Source organism: Diplotaxodon limnothrissa, linkage group LG13 (genome assembly GCF_057381915.1).
Source record: "Diplotaxodon limnothrissa isolate DT_005_m linkage group LG13, D_limnothrissa_male_GT1.1, whole genome shotgun sequence".
Lineage (NCBI taxonomy): Eukaryota > Metazoa > Chordata > Actinopteri > Cichliformes > Cichlidae > Diplotaxodon > Diplotaxodon limnothrissa.
In genome coordinates, this window is record NC_140608.1 from 21,216,213 (window position 1) to 21,235,516 (window position 19,304).

The 19,304-nt window shown below is 41.3% G+C and overlaps 1 protein-coding gene across 1 annotated transcript in view; it reads right to left on the bottom strand.

Moving 5' to 3' along the window:
- Positions 1 to 1,572: 1,572 nt before the first annotated feature.
- wdr11 (WD repeat domain 11) overlaps positions 1,573 to 19,304 on the bottom strand; it is a 70,308-nt gene continuing 52,576 nt past the window's right edge. The window contains exons 17-29 of the mRNA XM_085368869.1: positions 18,120 to 18,226; positions 17,640 to 17,754; positions 16,345 to 16,516; positions 15,427 to 15,535; positions 13,633 to 13,695; positions 13,250 to 13,315; positions 10,714 to 10,903; positions 7,955 to 8,050; positions 7,235 to 7,400; positions 6,867 to 6,964; positions 4,182 to 4,327; positions 3,632 to 3,711; positions 1,573 to 2,180 (exon numbers count right to left, since the gene is read on the bottom strand). Coding sequence (XP_085224995.1) covers positions 1,978 to 2,180; positions 3,632 to 3,711; positions 4,182 to 4,327; positions 6,867 to 6,964; positions 7,235 to 7,400; positions 7,955 to 8,050; positions 10,714 to 10,903; positions 13,250 to 13,315; positions 13,633 to 13,695; positions 15,427 to 15,535; positions 16,345 to 16,516; positions 17,640 to 17,754; positions 18,120 to 18,226 — 1,611 coding nt within the window. The 3' untranslated portion in view covers positions 1,573 to 1,977. The remainder of the gene's footprint in view (positions 2,181 to 3,631; positions 3,712 to 4,181; positions 4,328 to 6,866; positions 6,965 to 7,234; positions 7,401 to 7,954; positions 8,051 to 10,713; positions 10,904 to 13,249; positions 13,316 to 13,632; positions 13,696 to 15,426; positions 15,536 to 16,344; positions 16,517 to 17,639; positions 17,755 to 18,119; positions 18,227 to 19,304) is intronic.

Consider the following 19,304-nt stretch of genomic DNA (forward strand, 5'->3'; position numbering starts at 1 on the left):
TGTCTTCAGATCTGTAGCAACACACAGAAAACATGGAAGTTAATTTCGATTTTATTGCCATCCATATATATATATATATATACACATACATTTCTATTCTCTTGCAATATCTATATAACTTAAAGCATTAGGGTCACCGTGTAAACCGTGATCAAAGAACAATGAGGGAGAGGAGAGGGGCCACTAAACTTTGACACCATTACAATCATTTCTTACAAAATATACTGCTAAAGGCACGTCTCCCATCTACATGCCTCAATTTTCAACTATTTTATTTTGTTGAGTTCATCTACATATAAAGAAAAGCAGCAAGTGTTAATCAAACCAGTGCCCGATCACAAATGGGCAGTACAGTACACGCTGCTTCCACAATACCTTTACGACTGGAAGAAGATGATACAGCTTCGGGTCAGCTACATCATAACGTTGTCTGTTGGATTGTGCGACTCTACGGGATCCTACAGCACGTTATGGGGAGGCCGTGTGAAAATTGATATACAGGAAAAACATGCAGTCCCCCCCCCCTAAAATAGGACTGGGTTGCCATAGTGACACAGCCTGGGGTTTACTGTAACACAGGAGAGAAAACGGCACTGACGTGTTTATGAAACACAGTAACGCACTACAAGGTCCCGTGGATGAAGTTGCTGAACATAAAGCAAATTAAACACACAGTCACTAAAATCTTTGCATTGTTGCGCACATTTCGTTTTGTTTTTTTATGATCAGGACATTTTTACCATGTAACGAGGTGAAAGCAAAGGAAAGCTGGCGGCGTCTCAGCCAGTGTGTCGGGTTCTGTGATTGTGATGAGCAACAGCAGAAGCAGCACAGAGTATTTGTGTAAATGATCCAGAGGTCTGAATAAAAGGAGTTTTGACAGCTCTTCTTGTGACACACATACACACTAGAGAACAACTTCACTACACAAACATCAAAGTACACATGTTGCAACGTATCCTCACAATTCTCCGTTAAAAATAGAAAAGATTTTAAAAATCCATTTGGATTATTGGATTGGATTAACAAACAACCCTCTGCACACTCTAATTAAATGGTGCTCAATCCCTCAGGTGGCTGCGGTCAGACTCCTCTGTCCTTGGCATCAAGGGAGATAATATACTAATAAGTGTCTAATAAGTGCAGGGTGGGCTGGCTGTGCAATTTTACTGCCATCCAACTATTACAGCTGCAGAGGCGCGTGCAGCAAGAGCAGCAGCAGGCTTTGGTCAATTACTTATAAAGCACCACCACCTGCTGCAGAAACCCCTCCCCCAGTGTGCTGTGTGCCTGTCTACAGCAACATTACTGTACATTTCCAAGACAGTCAGGCAAGTTTTCAATCAAAATTATGCAGCTTTTTGGTTATATCAAATGCAAAACAAACAAAACAATTGGGAATGTGTCACGTCATTTGAAAATGGACTGTCACTTTAATGACACTTTCAAATGATTTGCATTTTTCAAACAGGAATAGAGAACCTGTAACTTGGAGAATAAATGAATTCTGCCACTTTCAATTTCAGCAAACTAAAGGCAAATTGAACATGCAGAGCTACAGCAGTTCTCGGAAATTAATACAGGCACGGAAAATAAGGCTTAACAAGTAAACTGTAAAAAAGAAAAAATCCTTTGAATTTATCAATCAATCTACCAAAACATATACAGATTTTTGGGGGATAAAGGTAAACAAGGGAAGTGTTTCTTTTGGGGCTGATACATACAGACAGAGCACAGACACAATGGTCTCACCAAACATGACGACATTTCAGTCTGATTACTGTCACAGACAAACCCACTGACTCAACATCAAATTAAACTCCTCATATTGATGTGAAGATGACGATCATGATGACGATCATAATGCTCCTGGATGCTTTGAACTGTTAACTAACTGAAGTTAGACTGAACGGCTAACTCTCGATAAACACCAAAGAGCGGGCTGTCCGTCGTCTTCTCAATCTTCCGTCTTCGAGGTCACTCTTTGCTCTCCAGGCCCAGCTCGACGACCTCTTCGCCGAGAATGGCTTCCGGTATACCTCCCTCTCCTTGAAAAAGCTCCTCCATCAGCTGCTCCCCAGCGCTGCCAGCCCGCGACGCCCACAGAGCAGCACCCTCCCGCAGGCCCAGCGTGCGCAGCAGCCGCGCGTATTCCAGAAATGCAGCTTCGATAAGTTTATGTGCATAGTGAGTTAAGGAGATGCCACAGCAGAGCGACTTGAAACTTTTACATACTGGCATCTCATCTATAGAAGTTCAAGAAAGATTAATCAAGTGTTGGTCTAATTATATCACTGAACCAAATCCAAAAAGGTAACAAATAAAACAAAAGCGTTTAACTAGAGAATAACACAATAAATGCAGGCGCTCAGCTCAGTGATACTGTTAGCTTCCTGCCAGTGCAAAGTGTGCATTACATTTAAAGACACTTTGAGTGCTCATGTGGAGTACAAAAGCTATATATAAGAACCAGTCCAAAGCAGACCACCCTGTGTGAGCATGCACTTGGCGACAGTGGGAAGGAAAAACTCCCTTTTAACCCCTGGCAGAAAAAGGCTCAGGGTGGTCCATCTGCTGCTTATGTGGTTTCCTGACATCCTAAGGACCTGCCAGCATCAGGGTGATAGAAAGGATGGAGCTGAGGGTTTCTATGGTTACCTTTTTTACTACCGTTTGTGTTTCCCTGCTCAAAATGTTTTTTTAGACCAAAAATAAGATCTAAGCTTCTTGAAAGGAAGATTGGTTGGTGCACTGCACTGATTTCAGCTACAGTAGGATGACTGCATTCGCCCTCTTGCACATTGTACATTTGGCTTATGTGATTACTAAATTTACAAAGATTAATTGGTCTCTCTCAAACACACACACACACACACTTGCTCTTTTGTGTGGGCCTAACTTCTAGGCAGTGTTGGCTCATGTACTCACAAAGTCTGAAAAATAGAGATATTTTTACTAAAAAGCTGTTTGACGTTATTGTCACTTCTCCAACAAAAACCTGCGCTCGAAGAGAGCCTGGCTTGATCTGGTCCTCATGAATCATAACTCGCTTTGTGGTTAAAACACAGAGTAAACACAGCTTTGACAAGACAAACAGATATCTTATTACACAGCAGAGATTTCTAGATGAAATATTGCTTTTAGGTGAATGTCAGATTCTTTTTCTTCTCTCACAACATACTCAGCGTGTATTAGATAAAATAGAGATTGTGCAGCACTGTGCGCATTAAAAATGTGGCTGATAAAAAGAAGGGTTTGGTAGGACAGATGTAGACATAAATTCTTGTTAAGGGTTACAGGTTATCTCAGTTGAGTCACAGAGGAGCAGGGGAACACTACAGGATACCATACTACTTGAGTTAGATGGTAAATATATTTAAATCTTACAGATAAGAAGTATGTGCCAAAACTGTGCCCATAGATGGTGATATACAATAAGCTTTCAAAGTTTAGGTTGAAAAAGTTTTCCAACTGTTCTCTGTGATCACAGTGTGTTACTGGCTAATGGGAAAGTGTGAAATAGAGCTTGATGTGCTCTGCAGAGCATCTAAATTGACCTTCACTGTGAAGCTGCCTACTATCAGGTGCATACTTGTAACGTGTAACAATAATGGGTTTTCAAAAAGGATATTGGACGAGTCGTTGGCCTCCATCACCCCATACTTCAGACAGGCTTCGATGAAGAGGGCGGCACGATCAAAGTGTCTCATGCTGTCCGGGAGATGGAAGGAAGAAAAGAAAGATACAGAGAGAAGGAGGTGAGAGGGACCATCAGAAACCAGCATCGTCCCTGCCTTGATGCCTGTGTTCCTACAGAATACATCAACCTTGTCGTCCTCATGTCTCTCTAATTCTCTCTGAGAGCTTTTTGCTGCCAGAAGCATCTCGGAGCATGAGCTGTTAAGGAGGGGGGACCGGTATTCTCAGAGGAGATCGATGCTGAGGTAAGAGACACAGGTACAGCCCACACCCTACACTGTGGTTTGTCCTTCAGTGTAATCAGGAAGAAAAGGACTGTGAAAGTGCAACGTCTTAGAACAAAAAACTTTAGTGCAAGAAAGGGAATCTCATTTTCGAGAAGAAAAAGTGAGATAATATATTTATACATCCATGTATTTTATTACAGGGGATAATTACAAGAGTCTTATCTTCCCATTTCTGAATCTATAGCTTGTTCCTACCTGTGGAGCATCTCTCCTACTTTGTAAAAGCAGCCCAGTGAAAGCAGCACCAGAATGGCTTTGGATTTATGGTTGACCTGTGGGGAGCAGAGGTGTTCTGCCCAGCGCTTCAGCACATCTGAGCTCTCTGCTGGGTTCAGACGCACCTGGAAGCAAACGCGATACGCAAAGGCATGAATTATTGTTCTTAGTTGGAGGTTTGTCACTCTTCTGCTAAAACACACTGCGTGCACAATTATTAGTCAACAAAATATAAATTTTAGTAGTGAACAACTACAGCACTCTTGGTAAATCCAAAATGTTGATGATATATGTGAGAATTGTCCTGTATAAAAATCAGGATCTTCTGAAAAGACGCAGACCTTTTCCTGTATGCTGCTTCAAGAAAGTGTCTTCTAAAAACTAGCAGTCTGTTTGGGAGTTGAGTTTGAGGCTATCTTCAACCCGAAACGATACATTAGCTCATCTTTAATAATACCAGCTCATATCAGTACCCTACCTCCAGCCCCACCTGATGTCTGCTTCAAAGTGGAGTTTAGAGTATTTAATGACATATGTCTGAATACAGACAGTGGAAAAATGCCAGTCTTAGTTTTGCTGGATCTCAGTGCAGCATTTGATACAGTTGACCACAACATATTACTCAAACGACGGGAAAACTGGGCAGGTTTTTCAGGAACTGTACTAAACTGGTTCAAAACATACTTAGAAAACAGGAAATACTTTGTATCAATAGGTAACTTCACATCTGAGCAGACAAGTATCACATGTGGAGTTCCCCAAGGTTCCATCTTGGGACCCCTTCTGTTTAACATTTACATGCTCCCATTGGCACAGATTATAAAGAACAACAAAATAAACTATCATAGCTATGCAGATGACACACAAATATATATCACAATGTCACCAGGAGACCGAGGCCCTGTACAGGCTCTTGGTAAATGCACTGAGGAAATTAATGACTGGTTGTGCCACAATTTTCTCCAGCTAAACAAAAACAAAACTGAGATAATAGTCTTTGGTGCCAAAGGAAAACGATTACAGGTCACCAGAGAACTTCAATCTATACACCTAAAAACCACAAACCAGGCGAGAAATTTGGGTGTAGTGATGGATGCAGACCTAAACTTAGAAAAACACATTAAGACAATAACAAAATCAGCTTACTTTCACCTCAAGAATATATCAAGGATAAAAGATCTGATGTCTCAACAGGACCTGGAAAAACTAGTCCATGCATTCATCTTTAGCAGGCTTGATTACTGTAACAGCATCTTTAAAAAAAATCAGTCAGACAACTACAGCTCATTCAGAACTCTGCTGCTCGAGTCCTCACTAAGACCAAAAAAGTGGACCACATCAGTCCAGCTCTGAGGTCTTTACACTGGCTGCCTGTCCGTCAGAGGATAGACTTTAAAGTTCTGATGCTGGTCTATAAAGCTCTGAATGGTTTAGGACCAAAATACATCAGTGACCTCCTGACCCAGTATCAACCTTCCAGATCCCTCAGGTCATCTGGATCCGGTATTTTATCAGTTCCCAGAGTCAGAACCAGACACGGAGAAGCTGCATTCAGCTTTTATGCTCCATATATCTGGAACAAACTCCCAGAAAGCCTCAGACCAGCTGAAACACTCAGCTTATTTAAATCCAGGTTGAAGACTCACCTGTTCTCAGCTGCATTTGAATAAAGCACCAAATCCACACTTTTAAGCTTAAATTTCAAATTTCAAATTTTAATCAAACTTAAATCATGCTTTTCATTGTCTTTGTTTTTTTAATGTCTCTGTAAAGCACTTTGTTGTTGAATTGTGCTATATAAATAAACTTGCCTTGCCTAGAGCCGGTTACCGATCCATCCAAAGGCCCGTCTGTGTGGCCTGACAACAGTCCCTTCCATCTGATCTTTAGATATTTTCTGGCACAGTACTGAGGTATTAATTTATGTGTCTTGTTCATTGGTGGTCGGGTTCAGCCTGTGGCTGTGTCTCTGAGCACTGAACACCTTGCACTGCAGGTAGGCTGCCTTCTAGAATATGGCAGCGCTGCAGAATAAGGGATTCCTAACAGCTTTATGTCTGAGTCTTCTCAAATCTTTGGCAGTTAATTTGACTCTTTTTTTCCCTCAACACGTATCTTGTCTGCGTGTTGACTATTTACAACAATAAGTTTAGTTCTGTCATCATGCCCTAATATTGTAACAATTTCTGCATCTCCTTGAAAGATTATTTTAAAAATAAGTTTTGCCCTTCAAAGTCAGTTAAATATCTTTTTGTGCCCATTTTGCACGAGGAAAAGAAGCTGATATAGATTGCTGATCTCCTTAGACCAGACCCTCCTTCATTACACACATCACCTGATATGCTTCAATCCAATAAGTCATTCAAGTTTATAAAGCTTATAGCTGGAAAATATGCATAAAAACAACGATAAGGTCAAAATGTTTGCCTAATAACTGTGCACACAGTCTATGTTTGTATAAAAGTCTAGGGGAGCATAAATATGTGACCACTACGAGAGTTCCCTGATGTGCAACAGCTAACAGGAAAACAAACTTCAGAGAATAAATCGTGGCGCCATAAGCGTCACACATCCACAACTCACATGCCCACAGATTTACACTATCCAAACATTACTCAGTATCTGATCTTCATCCTGCTGATGGATCCCGTCATGCTGAGTTACCTTAGCCAGCCATGCGGCTCGGTTCCACTCCCCGTAGGTCTGCAAGTAGCGGCAAGCATCTGCTGCCTTGTCAATCAAACACAACAGCTGAACTCCCTCTGATAAACAGCAGAAGATTGACAAGTCATACACACGTGTGAGACATCATAGCTATCAGTACCAAAGGTGGCCAACTTGGCCCTGAAAGCAGCAGAATGGTTTCATTACACAATGCTGCTATTAGCCAAATTGATAAGATAAGCATTATTTGATTTATTGATTGATTCCAATATAAATCTTTCCAATTTAAATTAAAAATAAAAAGATCCCAGGTGTATGCTATACAAATAAAAATGTTCTTTCTGGTATCAGATATAGAGGAACACTACCTGCAAGCTTGCCATTAGCTATCATATTGGTGGCCACTAGCTTGATTGTAGACTGCGAGGGGCCTGAAGAGGTGATGGTGGTCACTAGGCAGGCCTTGAGTGAATCACAGTAGTAGCTGGGGTTGTCTGCGCTCGTCTCCAACAGTAATTGCACCGCCCGGTCCGTCTGAGAGCAACAACAAAGAGATGAGAGCGTAATTACCGTGGCAGCAGAGAGAAACAAGGCATTAGTGGCTCTGATAGGTAACCACTGTGCACGAGCTGAACAAGACAGAGCTGCGAGGGGAAATTATGTTTATTATCATGCTTTTCATCTGGTGTAGATGAAGGCTGGAGCTCGTGCTGGGGTCAGCACCGACCGGCCTCTGCCTGTCTGCCTGCTGGATAACTGCACCTCCAGCAAACAGCCGGCTGATTGCAGCTTGTGATTAGAAGGAGAGTGGTGACATTGAGAGGTGAAAGAGGTGATGTCAGTCCCCGCAGGCTGTGAAGCTAGGGAGGACAGGAGCAGCGCTGATTTTCTTCACTGCGATATGAACTATTTATGACTATGACATTTTAGCTTGCATGTATGCACAGCTAAGGAGGTGTAGATTTGTGTGGTTTGCAATGGAAAGTGTGGTGCATAGTCTACCAGTTATGCCACATGACAACTCACAGCTATAGTCTCCATGCAGATGCACTTTAACTGTGTAGGCGGTGCGGTGGTGTCATACTTACCTGACCCAGAAGGAGGAGCTGGTCAGCGCATTTCTTAGTGTGTTCATAACTGGAGCGCTTTACTTCCTGCAGGTGAACTCGATCCAGCTGGAACTTCTGTTAAAAAGAAAAACACAAGGAGCAACAACTTAAGGAGTAGTAGGAATAAGTTTTTGCTTTGTGTAACAAGTGCTTCCAGAAATCCATTAAACTTTGTGTCAGAGAGAGACAGAGAGGATATGAGTTAGTACGCATGCATTAATATAGGGAGAAAGTGATGGATTACATGAATACATATACCAGAGATGGAGAGTATAATTATAATGTCTTTAAAAACTTCACAAGTTTCTTGGGTGTCAGTGCTCCCTGTACTGTATTTCATTATTAAGTCTCTGTTTCCCAATTCTTGGTGACAGGAGATCTCATTTTTTCCCTGTCAGATACTTCACTTCAAAGATGAAGTCAGTGGAAGAAATACTCTGTTTGGTTTAGGTTAAGGTGCTCCTGGACAAGACCACACAGGAAACACAACGCACCATCCACTCGCCCACTACTGTGAATTCAACTTGACCTGCTCCATTCTCACATGGGTGAGATCACGCCGACTTTGTACCGGGATGAGGCAGGTTAAAGCCTGCTCAAAGTCTGACATTTTTATTCTCATGTGCACCTCCACCATGTAATGTATGGAGAAGTTTAGAGCTGCCTTCTTCATGTCTTTGAGTGGACGGTGACACCTCTTCCATCTGTGGAACAAAGGCTGAATGAGCAGTCTTCACCAGACGCCAGCTTCCCACGTCCAGTTAATGCATCATGCTAACTGTATGTGGGAAGTAAACAAGACTAGTTCTTTGTTCACTGATCACGCAGTGATAGAAACAAAAGGTTTCCACAAAATGATGTCTTTCTAACTGCCTTGTGTGGACGCATCCATCAGTATGTGGTCACTTCTTGGGGACTTTAAGGGTCATCTCTGTGGAAGAGATACAGCATGCTATCTTAGGTTCGCCAAACATGACTTCGTGACTTTTTTTTATTTTTACCTACACTCTATGGCTCAGAAAGTCACTCAAACAGTCCTGTCAGTGGGAAAATGATGCAGCTGTCATCACTGCAGCTGCTGTTTCAAGGCCATGTCAGCTCTGTGGGAGTCTTGGGGCGTGATGCTATATCCCCATAATGATGTGTAATACTGACTGTACTGACACAAAGGGAGCTGGAGGACATGGAGAAAAATCACTGATGTGTTGGTGAAAATGTCTCCGTGGCTTCCCCGACTCAGTCAAAAATTGTCTCCCTGGGGGAAGGATAGACGTTCAGGTCTTCACTACCCTGGGGGTTCAGTGAAGGTGGCGTTGGATCTGATATATTATTTAAGGAGGGCAGGGCGTCCCATGCATGTCTCAACAGGCATGTTAAAAGAAATTCTTCAGGTTGGTTTCGCGTGGGCTCAATCTGCTATACTCACTGCAGGCATCGAGATTGTGTGATTGTATGTACTGACTGCACTCTGTTCAATGAGCAAAAGATAGGCAAGAAAAAGAAAAACAGCAGCTGATGGACAAAAGACTGAGTCATCAATTTTCGGGAGAGATAGCAGCATAGTAGATTTCTTTATAAGAATGGCTACGTGCACACATTTATTGCGTCTACATCTACAACAGAGGCTTCTTTTTTTGGCTTCGCTTTATTTTGATGAATTCTTCTGCAATTCATAGCTGTGGGTATACTTCCTTGCGGAGATACCAAATGAGTTTAGTAACTTCAGAGCTGTGTGCTCTGTACTGGAGTCCGGGATATTAGTAATTACATGCAGGCTGCTGCCACTGAAGTCGTTTTATGACAACAGGAGCCAAATGCTGCTGCACACTGTCTTGGTAGCTCTTTGAAAGTCCTAACTTTGTGATCACTGCATGGCCCCTCATTAGCAAGCAGCACAACTTTCACAAAAACGGAATGGTGCATAATCCATTAGAAAAAGATGTTAAGACTTTTTAATTGGAACTATACTGAGTGAAATTAGACAGTACATTTGCTTGTTGCTACTTAAAACCTTGAACTGAAAGGTCTGGGGCACTGTTTTCAACTGGCTAAATCGTCTTTTATCAAAAATGGAAAAGGTTTTTTCCTCATTTTACTTTCTCGGGTACACGGAGGTTGGCACAGTGGGGGAAAAAAAAAACGGTACAGCAGCCAAAAAAAAAAAAAATCAAAAAATCCATCTAGAAATTAAGTCAGTTCACAGATACAAAATAGGAAAACGATGGAGACATTTGAAAAATGTTGCTCAGTGTGCTGAAACACGTCTAACTAGTCTGTTAACTGAAGATGAAAAGAGAAGAGTCATATTTATAAAGACCTTGGATGCTGATGCAAGAATGTCTTCAGCAGGATGCTACGCAATCAGACTGCACAAACAAATTAGACATTTTTAAGAGGGCATCAATAAGGGCTTGAATCACTCAGAGGAGAGGAAGGCATGGAGTTGACCTTAAAGGCTTAAAAATGTGGGCGAGAGTAGATCCACAGCGTCATTAGTAACAGAATGCACTGTTTGACCGAGGTGATATTGACACCGTGGACGATAAGGGACAGGCCGTCTGTGTTTGTTTGTGCATAGTCTGGCTTGAGGACATCGACTGTCTTTGGGATGACTCCTGGGGGGATTTTTTTTTTTCCAATGTTGGCTGAAACTTATCTGTCTTTACTTTCTCTGCTCACCAAAGAGACAGCACCAAACACAGGTAAACACTTTCTCCATTTTCTCTTATTATACTGACCTGGAAATAAGAGGTTTCACACAAGACATCGTGGCAGATGTCCAGGTGGCTCTGAGGTGACGGTTGGACTCCTTCGCTTGGGGCCTGACCCTCTGCGGCGGACACAGTTAGCTGACGAGCCTGTGCAAATGACTGGATGTAGTGGGATGCCACCGTCCAGAAGTGAAGGTCTGACTCGTCCCCGAACAGCCTGCAGTTTGCCACAGAAAAACAAAAACGCATCACCTGAGTTCAGTGTTTGTCTCTGGACTAGTCAGATTCTGCAGCCTGAATCATCATGGCACCTGGTTTCCCTACTCGTTTGCTCATTAATGACCACAGTTCCTCCATCATCCAGCCTACGCTTTGTCTGTAAGTGAGCTCTCCTCCTCCTCCTCCTGCTTTACTTTCCTCAGCCTCCTTTAACATATCGGCACAGACACATAGCTGTTGCTAGGTTACCTTATGACATTAACAATGGCATGGAAACTTGAGACAGCCAGATGTAGAGACATAATCGTGAGCTCTCACTGAGAGTGCAGCCAGGGTGTTCAAGGAACAAAAATGATCTTTTAGACTTTCCTGGTAAATCATGGCATTAATAACAGGATGCAAACAGGGGTGGGATGATATGATATTGCCTTTCTTTTCATACTGGCTGCTCTAGATTTGTCAGATGCTCGAGGGAAATGAAGGCTGAAGCAGAGATGAGATGAGAGTTGCTGACACAAGCACAAGTCTCATACTTTTTTTGTGGTGCTTCAGAACTACACTTTACAGTTACAGCAAGTATATGCTCTTTGGCAGTTAATTTAAATGTTTCAAAAACAAAATAATTTGCTTTGCTTGATAATTTTACACCTTCTGGCTCATCTTTCCAATTTGTTCTAAATTAAGTAGTTACATGTTTATAATTATTTTCCTCCACAAATAACTAGAAATCCCTGCTAAAACATCACTTTACAATATAGTAGAAAAATGAGCCCAGCCTTGTGTAATAGCAAAGCTCTCAATAGCAGCCTCATTTCTCTGTTGACGAGTACAGTATTTCCTCTACTATTCAAAGCAACAAAAAAGCAAAAACTTTCTTAAAAAACAGCTTTTGGAGGAGAAAGGAAACAAAAACCTTCCTGCAAAAGGTAAAAACTCAATGTAGCACAAGCCAATACATCACTGACAGTCAAGTTAGAAAACCTGTGATCACTGAAACCAGACTGACAATTGACTCTGCAGCATGGCTCCATGAGGAAAAGAAAAAGCCAGGGAAAATGAAATTTGATTGTGAGATTATAAAAAAAAAAAGATGGAAAAGGACACAGGATGATGGGGAGACGGGCCAAAAAAATCAGTTGAAAGAAAGTTACAGCAGTAATCAGAAGGTATTGAACGAGATACAGAGCTGCAGTGGCCGCCTGGCTAAAATGACAGATGGCTACTTGCGCAATCTAGAGCTGAAAAACAAGAGTTTCAGACTAGGCACAATGGAAATTCACGTTTCTCTAGCAACTGACTGCATTTATTTGACTTTTCTAGAAACCATGAAGATAAGCCGGAATACTGAGCGTTATTTGGTCAGACGAGACCAAGACAAGTTTGTTAGATTAGATGAAGAGGCAAGAGCACAAATAGCACTGCAAAAACCTCTGTGAACCGAGAATGCATAGTCCTGAGAGTGATGCACCAAGGTGAGAGAATACGGCTCTTCAAGAGTGCAGAAGGAACCGGGGAGGTGATAATTATAGGAGGCACCATGTATGACTGTGGAGATTATGGAGAACAATACTGGCTGATGAGATCACTTTTCATCTGCAGAAACTGGGCAGGAGAAGAATATTCTAGCATGCTAACAATGCAAAGCATACCACCAAAAAGTCACGCAGGAGTTTAGAAAGAAGACACAAGCTATGATCTGGTCAAATGTATCATCATGGGCCACTCTCTGATCTTAAGTGGGCACGATCACTAAAACTACATGATAAATATGTAAAATTACAGAAACGGTACTGGTAGCTGCCCAGATTGTACTGTAATTGTAAAATTATGAAAAAAATGAAAGGAACTCCTGTGTGTTATTTCAAAGATAGAAAGTCGCCCTCTTCATCACCGAGTAGCTGAAATAAGCTCTTTAAAAGATGGCTGCAATATCTTTTAAGATTGGTATCCTCCATCCTGAGAATGTTTAGTCTGTCATACAAAAAATGTGAACATAGATATGAAAAAATATTAAATCCACCCCAAAAAAGCCCAAGGTGCTTTTCTTGCACAATGAGGGCAAATATTCACTGTGCAACTCATGTAAAGTCAGAATTATTATTTTTATTAGAGAATATCATTAAGTTAGTATTATTCTCTATATTAGACAACTTTTTTTCTTGTCCCTTATACTCTGATACTTCTGTTGGAACTCTGTAACCAAGGCTTTTATGAGTCTTTGACATAGATACACTGTCTGAATGTTAACAAAATAACCGCCCCAGGGTACTAGCGAACGCTCACGAACACGGTACAATCTGCGCAGAGACAAACACTGGCAACTTCACACAGAGCTCGAACTCACCGTGAGACGAGGAGGCAGCGCTGCAGAAGACTGAGCTCTGGGTCCTGTAGCACACTCTTCATATCACTGGGGGGCCAATCAGAGACAGACAATCAAAACACAGCCAGGGCCAATTACACTTCTCTAACACAGCAGGCCCAGTGTGGCTGTTCCAGGAGTTTCGTCTTATCTGTCAACCCACAGACTACATGCTCTCTGGGCCCGCTGTCTAAGCACTAAGGAAGGACTTACAGTTTCTAACTGTAAAACAACCCTACATGAACACAAACTGGAATCACATACATGCACTGTTATTTGGTTGTTAGTGTCTGTGCCATTACATTAATATCGAGTTATCACACGAACTTGGCATTAGAGGACAAAGCAACAGTGCAGTAACTCACTTTGATAATGAGTTGAGCTGCTCCTGGATTAGGCCTTTTATCTCATCTTTCTCACTGTAGTCTCTGAAACAGAAGGAAGGATCAAAGCAAGTCAAACGGCTCCTTTAACATCTACCTTAAATAGAACCTGACCTGATATTAAATGGAAATCTGAACACTTTTTAAGAGAAGTCGATCTGCGGTGTCAAGCGAAGTCTATTCTAACATTTAAGCTGAGGATGGGTATTGCCTTACACACGCTGCTAATATAGCTGCTTACTTATGATAAGGGAGCTGTGAAGCAGTGAAATACTCAGGGCTCAGTTAAATGGGTTTGTAACTACATCTGGCTTAAATAGTGTCCCTCTGGACGGCCTCTGCTGAATCCCGCGTTGAGCTGTTTACTTGTTTATACTGGTGATTTTTACAGACAGTGTCTGGGTGGTTGACAGAAGCTGTAGTGGTAGATGAAAAAGTAAGAGCCTAATCTTGCAGACATCTTACTTAAAATTAATTACATTTTCGATATTTATATTTTCAGTTCTCATTTTGCAAACTGGGTGAAAATTCTAACAAAGTTTTGTAAACACAGCTACCTATGAAAGAAGATTAGGGCCACTGGGGGGGGGGAAAGTGTGCTCGACTTTTTTGTTCTTCTTTTCCAGAATTCTGAGGAAAAAAATCTGAATTCTGAGATTAAAGTCAGAATTCAGACTTTTTTCTCAGAATTATTTATTTTTTTAAATTCTGACTTTAATCTCAGATTAGAATTCCGAGGAAAAAAAAAAGGGTCAGAATTCAGACTTTTTTCTCAGATTTATTTATTTTTTTAAATTCTGACTTTTTTCTCAGAATTCTGGAAAGGAAGAAAAAAAAAAGTGCCCCTCTTTTTTTTCCCCAGTGGCCCTAATCCTTTTCCATAACTACTTTTTAACTGTTCTTAAAACTATTTTTTGGTTGACAGACATAAAAATCATCCTTCAATGCAAAGTGAAAGTAGATTAAAAATGGATGGTATTACTAAATTGTAACCAAGATTCGCAATCAGATGATTTTTATTTCTCCTCAGAGTGAATCAGTCTGAAAATAGGTCAACGTTATGAATTAATGAGGGGAAAGTTTGGTTTTGAGATAGCAGAGTTGAAAACCTTCTCATACTCATTCATTAGTTTTTTGTAGAACATACTGTATGTGGGGAGATGAGATCAGTCTGTAACTGTAAAAGTAGCACAGTTCAACAGAAGATGGCTTATTGGTCTTCCTCCTCAAATAGAGCAGTACACAGTACACATGTTTAAATGCAATTTAACCTAGAGCATTTCACACAGATTACTGACCGAGGCTGTGTGGATATCAATAATTGAAACTACTGACAACAATTGATGTGCTGCTCTGCTCACTTACAACCGCCTGCTTTCAGGGTAGGAAGCAATATTTCATTTTTATTTTTAAAAACACATCAGTAAAACCCATCTTTACACTGCTCAAACAGTTTATTCAAACATCATATGGTCACAGCTCATACGGATCTTGCAGACAACCTCAGGTCAATTCATGAACTTCTACTCAGTAAGTTGCTTTCTCTTACTAAAATGTATCTGCACCCTTATGTACAAGAAAATGAGAAGTAAAGCTTCTGATCACGTCAAACCAAACCTATTCATAACGTTAAATCTTGTTGCTAGTTCCTTTAGCTCAGCAGCACTTTGTGAAAGTTAAAATCATCCTCAGGTCAAAATCAGTTAGCCTGACTAAAAAGACATGTAAACAAGGAGACGATTTCACAGTGAACACTTGTTCAGAGGTGAGACTTACACTTGCGTGACGTCCATGGTAAAGGTTCCTGACCAGGGCTGCAGCAGAAGAAAAGCCTTTAGAGTGAGGGCAGCTCGGGGCAGCAGCAGGTAAGGGCACCACACTGGATCTGTGCATATTTACCACAGATAAGAAAGAACACAATATTAGACTGTAGGTTTTATCAGCATCATAAACTGAGTGACTACAGATGCCAACCTGTAACTGGGTAAAGGAGCTCTAATCCACAGCTACACCGATTAGCCATAACAACCACCTGCCTAATATTGTGTCAGACCACCTTTTGCTGCCAAAACAGCCTTGACCAAACTGTGCTGCGGTTCTTCCCATAAAGTAGCATGGTGCCAGGTGTTCCCTAGGCATGCGATGCACACACATCTGGCCATCCACATTATGTAAATTTAAAAAATAAAACAGGCCACCTTGTTCCACTTCTCTGTGGTCCATTTACTCACGCGCTTATTATTGGCGCTTTTGGTGATGGCTGGGGTCACCATGGGAACCCCGATTGGTCTGCGGCTATGCAGCACTATACACAACAAACTGTGAGACACTGTGTATTCTGATTCCTTTCTACCAGAATTACATTTTTCTGCAAACTGAGCTTCAGTAGCTAATCTGTTGGATTGGACCACATGGACCAGCCTTCATAAGAGCTGCAGTTTAGGAGATGTTCTGACCCAGTCGTCTTGCCCAGTTTTCCAGCTTCTAGTTCATCAATTTTGAGAAGAAAAGGCTTACGTGATGAAGAGACAAGACAATCAGTGTTATTTAGTTCACTTATCAGTGGTAATAATGTTATGCCTGATCGGGGTATATGCAACCATTTTTAGTTGACACTTAACAAAAATCAACAACAAAAATCTACATAAACCTTTTCTTTTCAGTCCTTTATGCAGCATAAGGATCCTAGCTCACCAGTCAGGTCTTGTTCATCCATGCGGTAGCTGGCAGACTTCATGGCCATTTCCAACACTCTGATACAGCCATCGTCGGATGCCAGGACAACCTTGTCTGATGTGCACCAATCGATGTCTAAGATGCGGTAGTTCACATTGCGACCAATGCGCATGCTGCTGACCATTTGAACCTGCAGAAAAAGGACATCCAAGGTGATTGATTTCAAATTGCAATCTAATTGCTTCTTTTATTTGTAAGGACACAATATGGAAAGGTTTTTTTTGATCAAGTAAAACAGGAAACAGAATGATGTTATAGGCACACAAGAAAAAAAAAAAAAAGTACAGTAAATACATATTTGTTTTGGTAACAAATAGATATGCCTGTAACTGAACTGTTGTGAATTTGTATGTGATAGCACAAGATCCCAAATGGCTCATGTGCTTCCCGCTTCAGCTGCTGATTAGCTCATTGGAAGCTGGGGTTGAAATTCTCTTTTAGATTTCGAATCATAATTCTCATGATTTGTTACATTATAGCTTTTTCTTGTTTTATTCTACGGCTTGACTCATCTACTGTCTGGCTTTTATAACTGGGGACCATAAATAGGGCTCCACGATGACCATTTTCTCTCTACCTCGCTCTTCATAATAAACCAAATCATCGACGCGTGTGTCATTTAATCTGCCAGTTAATATCTAACACTGATTGCTGCTGGGTAAGCCAACAAAAAATGTAGAATGGATACAGATAACAAAATGCAGTGGATGACATTAGATCAAATAAAAAACTGAAATGTAAACAAGCCAGAAGGAATCTCGGGCAAGATGAAAAGTAGACTGCTCAGAGGGGACCTTGAGGATGTTGACGACTTTGGTAAACAAAGCTAAAGATGAAGCAGGGATTCGAGTCGCCTTCAGAACTCACAATCATCCATCCTGCTATGCTTGAGCTTTTACATGTCAAGAGAAAGCTTTTAAGAACTGCGTGTGTGTACCTATACAACACACTGTAATGATTTGTCAACGCAACAGCAGAACTGCAGCAGTTGTATTATTATTACAGTGTTAGCTTCAGAAAGGACATTAGTTTAATGCACCCCATAGAAATACTGTCATGCCCCAGTGAATGCCGTTCTATGAAAACCCATTAAGTGTGCCACAGTGAGCCCGTAAACCACTGCTATGAACCTGAAGACGACTGTTGCTTTTTTAACTTCTGAGCTACGCAGTGCAGTGAGGGTATGCATGCTGGGAATTTATAGCATCTCATATACAACTACCAGCATGTGGAGTTACTGTATAGAGTCTTACCTCTTTAGTGTCCCAGACCTCTGCTCCATCTGTGTACATGACCAGCAGCTTTTGGTTACCCTTCCCGGGGGCGAAGCGAATCTTCTTCACCCAACCACGATGTGTTGGTATCCCCCTAAAAATGTCAATTAATAATAAGAAGAAATGACCTTATTTACTTTGTGGATTTGACTTTTCAGCTTCATCACTCACAGGTTCATTCAAACATGCTCGTGAAAATGAGCCTGTGTGCACTACATGATGTACTTTGCACAAAATCTGAGAGCACATCAAAGGCCATATAATCCATTTTATGTGCCATGTATTCAGAGCAGGTCAAAAGTGACCCATGTGCGATTTCAAACACGAAACCTACAACCTCTGAAATGGGCTTTACTGATCGATTTGCTCATAATGTTTACAATCTATGAACCGTTTCTTTAACAAAGCATCAGAAAGCAAAACTGGAGCTATCATAAGGTTTTTCAGTCTAGCTGTTACCTCGACAAACGAGCTTTGAGATCCCAGAAGTTGAGATTGCCATCCACATCCCCAAGCACCAGGGTGTCACCTTTCCAGGCAATACAGGCTATACTGCCCATGCTCCCCTGCAACACAGGAAGAAAGAAAAAGGTGTTAAAGCAAAGATGATAAAGTGCTAGCCTCACACGTGAGTCGCTCTAGCTGTGTCCTCTGAGTTTTAAGATAAATTGCAGTTGAGTCCATGATTCTTCAGACATGCAGTCTGAAGTTTATGATTACCCATCATATAACTGGAGATAGACATCAAAAGGAATTAGGTTATTATGTTCACAAGTCACGTCTTTAATGCAGCCAACCATTGCGTAGTTAAAAAAACAAAAACGCGCAATTCAAACAGCATAAAAGCCATCCCTTTTCCCTCTGCAATAAAACATCTCGCTGCCAGGCATTTAATGTCAGGGCATGAAGAAAACAAGACAATAAATTGATATATGTGTGGCAGCTGAGTGGTAAACAAGCACAACATCTGAGTTTTGAATAAGGCCAGACTATGCTGTGAAGCAGAGTGCCAATGTTAAGATGTTACGTGTCAGCTCATCCTCAGTATGTGATAGCCCAAAACTTTTTAGAAGACTTTGGCTCAGTTCCCTGACAGAGATATGAAGATCTTCTATCATCCCGAAAAGACTGTAAAACCTTTGGGGTATGCAAATCTTTGAGAAATAAATCTCAAAGCCGTCACAAAACTAAGGCTTTAAAATCCCCAGGTAAACCGCCGGTATCTGTCTACGTGGCGGAAAGCAAAGCATTGAATAGGCAAACAATCCACCGGTTCACAAAGGAAACTAATATATTCCATAGGTTTCCCTTTAGAAATGCTACACGAAGTGAGATAAATGTTACTCAGTTAAATAATATATTAAATGATAATGAAAAGATATGAGATTGTGCCATCTTCAGTGATGACAAAGATGTGGGCAATCAACACCCGACAGCAGCAGGTGCTACACTACAGCGTGACTAAGCTCTAAACAACTGCAAGTTTGAACAAGGTAATGAGTCCAAGAAAGTCAAAGTCCTCCAAAAGAAAGGGAGGCTTAGGTAACTGAAACTTTCTTAATTAACAATCCGAAGCGTTCTTTGTTAGGGGTGACATGTCCACTTGTAAGGTAATCAAACCATCCTACAGTCATGATGTTACCA